The sequence below is a fragment of the Neltuma alba genome, unplaced genomic scaffold, assembly GCF_004799145.2.
Source record: "Neltuma alba isolate B1F8T4 unplaced genomic scaffold, ASM479914v2 tig00013031_pilon, whole genome shotgun sequence".
Taxonomy (NCBI): domain Eukaryota; kingdom Viridiplantae; phylum Streptophyta; class Magnoliopsida; order Fabales; family Fabaceae; genus Neltuma; species Neltuma alba.
Window position 1 is genome coordinate 43,331 of NW_021637378.1, and position 5,025 is coordinate 48,355.

The 5,025-nt window shown below is 39.7% G+C and overlaps 1 protein-coding gene across 1 annotated transcript; it reads left to right on the plus strand.

The window, feature by feature from the left end:
• The first annotated feature begins 1,452 nt into the window (after positions 1-1,452).
• LOC114733784 (protein JINGUBANG-like) lies at positions 1,453-3,260 on the plus strand. The gene has a single exon (XM_028921278.1). The coding sequence runs from the start codon at positions 1,505-1,507 to the stop codon at positions 2,861-2,863; it is 1,359 nt and encodes a 452-aa protein (XP_028777111.1). The 5' UTR covers positions 1,453-1,504; the 3' UTR covers positions 2,864-3,260.
• The last annotated feature ends 1,765 nt before the right edge of the window (positions 3,261-5,025 follow it).

Genomic DNA, 5,025 nt, shown 5'->3' on the forward strand with positions numbered 1-5,025 from the left:
AATACCATAATCACCTTTCTTAATACTTCATCTCCCTCTTCTATTTGATTATGGTTGATAGAGTATTTATAGGGGTAATTTAGAGAAAATTAATAAATATGATAAATGGGTCTTATATTTAGGACCAAAACCAACTCAAGAATTAGGTCCTATATTAAGGACCGGAGGAGTACATAGTTATTACAAATAACTAACTTAACTTATTTTATTAATCTTTTTAAATTAGTCAACTAGCTTTTATATTTAGGATCGGAGGTAGTGTGTGTAACACTTTTCAGGATATATGGAAATTATACAATTTTTTTTTTGGTAGCCTTGAACAGGTCGTGCATAATAGCTGAGTCAGCCAAAGCCACAAGACTACGAGAGATTGCTTGTAGGGAATTCTAATTTGTCATCGATTCCGGCCAATAATCTAGAAGATGTATTCTTCTAGCTAGATCACAGACTCACAGTAGTTTCAATTCAGACACACTAATCTGAATAATCAAAGCAAATTAAAGAATAAAAGCGTTAATTAAATATCAACTGATAACAATGAGATGGAATTGAATATGGGTAATCGTTTCAAATATTTTCATGTGATAAGACAAAACATACTTCCTCCGTTGTGATTTATAGGTCACTGTGATTTTGAACATGTTCTTTAATTAAGTTTCTTACTTTTTTTTCCCAATACTGCTGGGAAAATTTGCAGTAATAAATAACTAATGTGGTGCTTTACCAAAAAAAAAAAAAGCACGAGAACTCCCGTCCAAGTGCCTTGTACATAAAATTAGATGGCGTGATTTTTAATTTATATACCGATTATTGAATACACAACAAACTAAGTCTTATGTTTATGATCGGGAGTAGCAGAACATAGGACATATTTGATTTATCGAAGAAGAGTGATTACATTAATTTAAGGTGAATTTTGAGCACATTGCCTGGCGAAAATGCTAAACTTGATCGAATTTCCTTGATCCTCGTAATTAATTATATGAGTTTGGCGAGCCCGATCATTAGTCTTCCAATTTTGCATGATAATGTAATTATTGAACCAATGCAGACGTCAGCGTTGTACTAAATTAGGAAAACAGAGACGTAACCTTACGCCATGACGAGAAGTCGATAACCACACAGGCCAATCAATATGAGTAAAACGGCGACGTCTCTTCCTCTGAAAAGTGCATTTTTGACCTTCTGCAAAGTCAATATTTCTTTAAAACCTCTTCTATTTTTGGATTCGTAGGTCAAAATCTTCGCCTCCACAAAAACCAACCTTCTTCCTCCGAATACCGTGTGATTCCTATCAATTTAAACTACAATTCGTCACGATTTTCACTACCCTCTTCACCGGCTCTCCCTGTTTCCCGGTTGCCTCCCACCGCCACGTGTCCTTCCCCTTGTCCTTATAAATACGCCAACCATCCCGTTTCCCTCGTCTTTCTTATCCTTCACCAACATAATTCCAACCTGAAAATTTTCTCCCTTTTTTTCTGTCTCATTTGATATTTCTCCAATGTTTTCTTGGATGAAAAGCGAACAGGGAGGCGCCATGGTGGCTGATCCTTCTGGCTTTCACCGGCCCAGATTCGGAGCTCTGTTGCACTCCGATCGGACGTCCTTTTGCTCCAGCAACTACGACGGCGAGGATTCAACTTCGAGCCCGATGAACTACGCCGACAGCACCACCACGAGCAACGCCAGTTCTCCTTACTTGATGTCTCCGTGGAATCCGGTGGCCTCGCCGTACAATAAATCTCCCTGGTTGTTGTCGTCGCCGATACATGATAATACCTACGGCGACGGTAACGACGGGCACCAGCAAAATAGCCTCATCAAGTCACTCGTCCGCGAGGAGGGTAACATATATTCTCTGGCGGTATCTGCGGATTTTTTATACACGGGAACCGATAGCAAAAACATCAGAGTCTGGAAGAATCTCAGGAGCCATGGGGGCTTCAAATCGAGCAGTGGATTAGTGAAAGCCATTGTTATCTCCGGCGACAAAATCTTCACCGGCCACCAAGACGGTAAAATCAGAGTTTGGAAGAGTTCGCAGAAATTCTCTGGCTATCATAAACGCATTGGAACCTTGCCCACCTTCAAGGACTATGTCAAAAACTCGACGAATCCGAAGAACTACGTGAAAATCCGGAGGCACAAAAAAACGCTGAGAATCAAACATTTCGACGCTATTTCGAGCATGACTTTGGACGAAAACCAAGAGTTCTTATACTCGTGTTCGTGGGATAAAACCTTGAAAGTGTGGCGATTGTCGGATTTCAAATGCTTGGAATCTATCCAGGCACATGATGACGCTGTGAACTCGGTGGTGGCAGGGTTCCAGTGCTTCGTCTTCACCGGTTCGGCGGACGGGACGGTGAAGATGTGGAGGAGAGAGACGACGTGGGAGGGGAAGACGAGGCACGTCCTCGATCGGATTCTGTTGAAGCAGGATAACGCCGTAACAGCTTTGGCGGTGAACAGCTGGTCGACGGTTTTATATTGCGGCTCATCGGATGGGGTGGTTAACCTTTGGGAACGGTTTCCTAAGAACAACCTGAGGCACGGCGGTATGCTGAGAGGCCACAAGCTGGCGGTGCTGTGCTTAGCCGCCGGGAAGAACCTGGTGTTCAGCGGGTCGGCGGATAAGAACGTTTGCGTGTGGAAAAGGGAGGTGAACGGGTCCCACACTTGCCTTTCGGTTCTGACGGGTCACACCGGACCCGTAAAATGCATAGCTGCAGAACAAGATCAAGAACAAGAAGAAATTTACAAACAGCACAGGTGGACGGTTTACACGGGGAGCTTGGACAAGTCCGTGAAGGTGTGGCGCGTGTACTCACGCTCCGGAGACACCAGGCGTGGGAAGTAACACGCACGCTCGGAAGATCCCAACAGCGGAGAAAGGGAGCTTTCCACCGCCTGTAATAGGCGGAAGGAAGGGGAACGAAAGCAGGATGCGTTCGTGTGTGTGAAAATGGATGAGGAGGATGACGAATAGTGACGCTCGTCGAATGGCGGTGGCGAGCACGCGGGAATCTAGATGGGGCGGTGTGGTGGGTAAGTGGGCCTCAAGTGAAAATTTCGTGGGCTGTGACTGGGAGGAAACGAGGCAAGTTACACCCAGCAACATTAATGGGAAAAGGACTAATAGGAACCTGACACGTAGGAGACACCGTAAAGAAAAACACATTAGAGACACGCACACGCTGGCGTGACGCAGAAGAATGACATTTTGTAGGGTTTCAAAGTTCTGGGTTTAGAGAAGAGAGAGAGAAAGGGATGTGATATTGGGGATTGAATCGATCAAGTGTTTGTTGAAGTAGTTTGGGAAGGGTTTAGATTTTGTGGTTCGAGTTTAATTGCGGTTTGTATGTATATATAATGGCCTCCGCGTCAACTACAAGTATAATAGACAACTGTAAAGCTAACGTTTTGGGAGTCATTTTGACTATATGAATATATATACAGGTTTTAATTATAAGACCCGATTTATAATTTATAAATAAAATCTTATAATTAGGACCGGAGATAATATATATATTTGGGGATGCAGGTAAATGCCGGATACATATATGCATGAATGGTGCTTTGCCCACGCTTTAGAAATTAGAGAGAAATTTGTGGAGTACCGATAATGTAAACATTTTAACTTCCCTTTCTGTCTTTATTACTACAGGAGTTAAGAGTTATAGAGTTCATTCGTTTTGGTTGCATTAATTTCAAAGAGTATGAGAATTGAAATAAGAATGGCAACTTGAGAAGTATAATTAGCGGCACTCACCCGATCCTTTTGAAACTGAAACATTCAAAAATAACTTTTTAATTAGTATTTATAAAATACAAGATAAATATGTGAGAAAATTTTGCTTTGATTTACATGAACATGCTTATAAGCACTTAATATAAGCATAAGTATGTTTTTGGGATACGCTTCACCACAGCATTTTTTGAAGGCTGGATGCAAACAATAAATACACACATATATATCCACAAAGACACATAAACATATGTAGACCTTCCTGTTTTTGTTGTCATTCTCTCGTTTTCTTTTTGTAGTTATTTGGTTCATGTATTTAAAAGTTACTTCTCTTGTCCTATTTATAAGACATTTTTAATATACTTCACACAGATCAAGAAAAATTTTAAACTACATTAACTTTATATTAAAATATAATAACTTTTCAGTTTTACTCTCATTTATTATATACACTTTTTTTAAAAAATAACTATCTATACTATAATAAATGAAAAATAAGATAATACATATATGCTTAAAATTTCATGAAATGACTTATAAATAGAATCAAGAAAAACTTTCTTTTTCTGCTTTAGAAATAAGACTAGAGGAGTAAAACACATTAATGAAAATTATATTTTAAAATGTATTTGCATTGATAAAAATTGAATTATTATACTGAAATTGATAAATATAAAATAACATTTATTATATTTCAATTACTAGCATAACAAAGTCATAGGGAGTATGAATATGATGCATCCAAGGCCACGGAAAATTTTCGACTTCGTTTGGGAAAAAGTGCTGCCTCCGGTCCTGAATATAAGATTTTTAGGACCGGAGGTAGTATATCTTTTATCTCCTAGAATTAAATCTTAACACATCATTTTTATGGAGATCAGCAGGAAGCTCACAATGTCGTTTCATTTGATGTATTTCAAATTAATTGCGAGCAAGCGGGATGAAGAAATTGCTTGGGCCTAGGTTTTGATCTTATTAGGCCTGCCTTTGTTTTTTTTTATCTTATTGGGCCAAGGGTTCCCTTTGATCCCTCGCCCGGCCCATTAATAGGAGCAAGTACCTATGCACGTGTTCTTAACCATATGGTCTAGTGACCAACAAGTGTTGGTCTAAGTAAAAAGAACTTGGGCACCGTCAATATCATGTTTTGGATTCGATTTCTGGAACGGTGTATATAAAAAAACATTATTGAGAGGGGTTCTCACTACAGCACCTGACAGTGTCCCGAGAGATTAATCTCTTACTGTTTTGATAGAAGGATACTCTGAACAACC

Excerpts from the sequence above, each read along its gene's own strand:
- LOC114733784 (XM_028921278.1), top strand. The coding sequence starts at position 1,505 with ATGTTTTCTTGGATGAAAAGCGAACAGGGAGGCGCCATGGTGGCTGAT.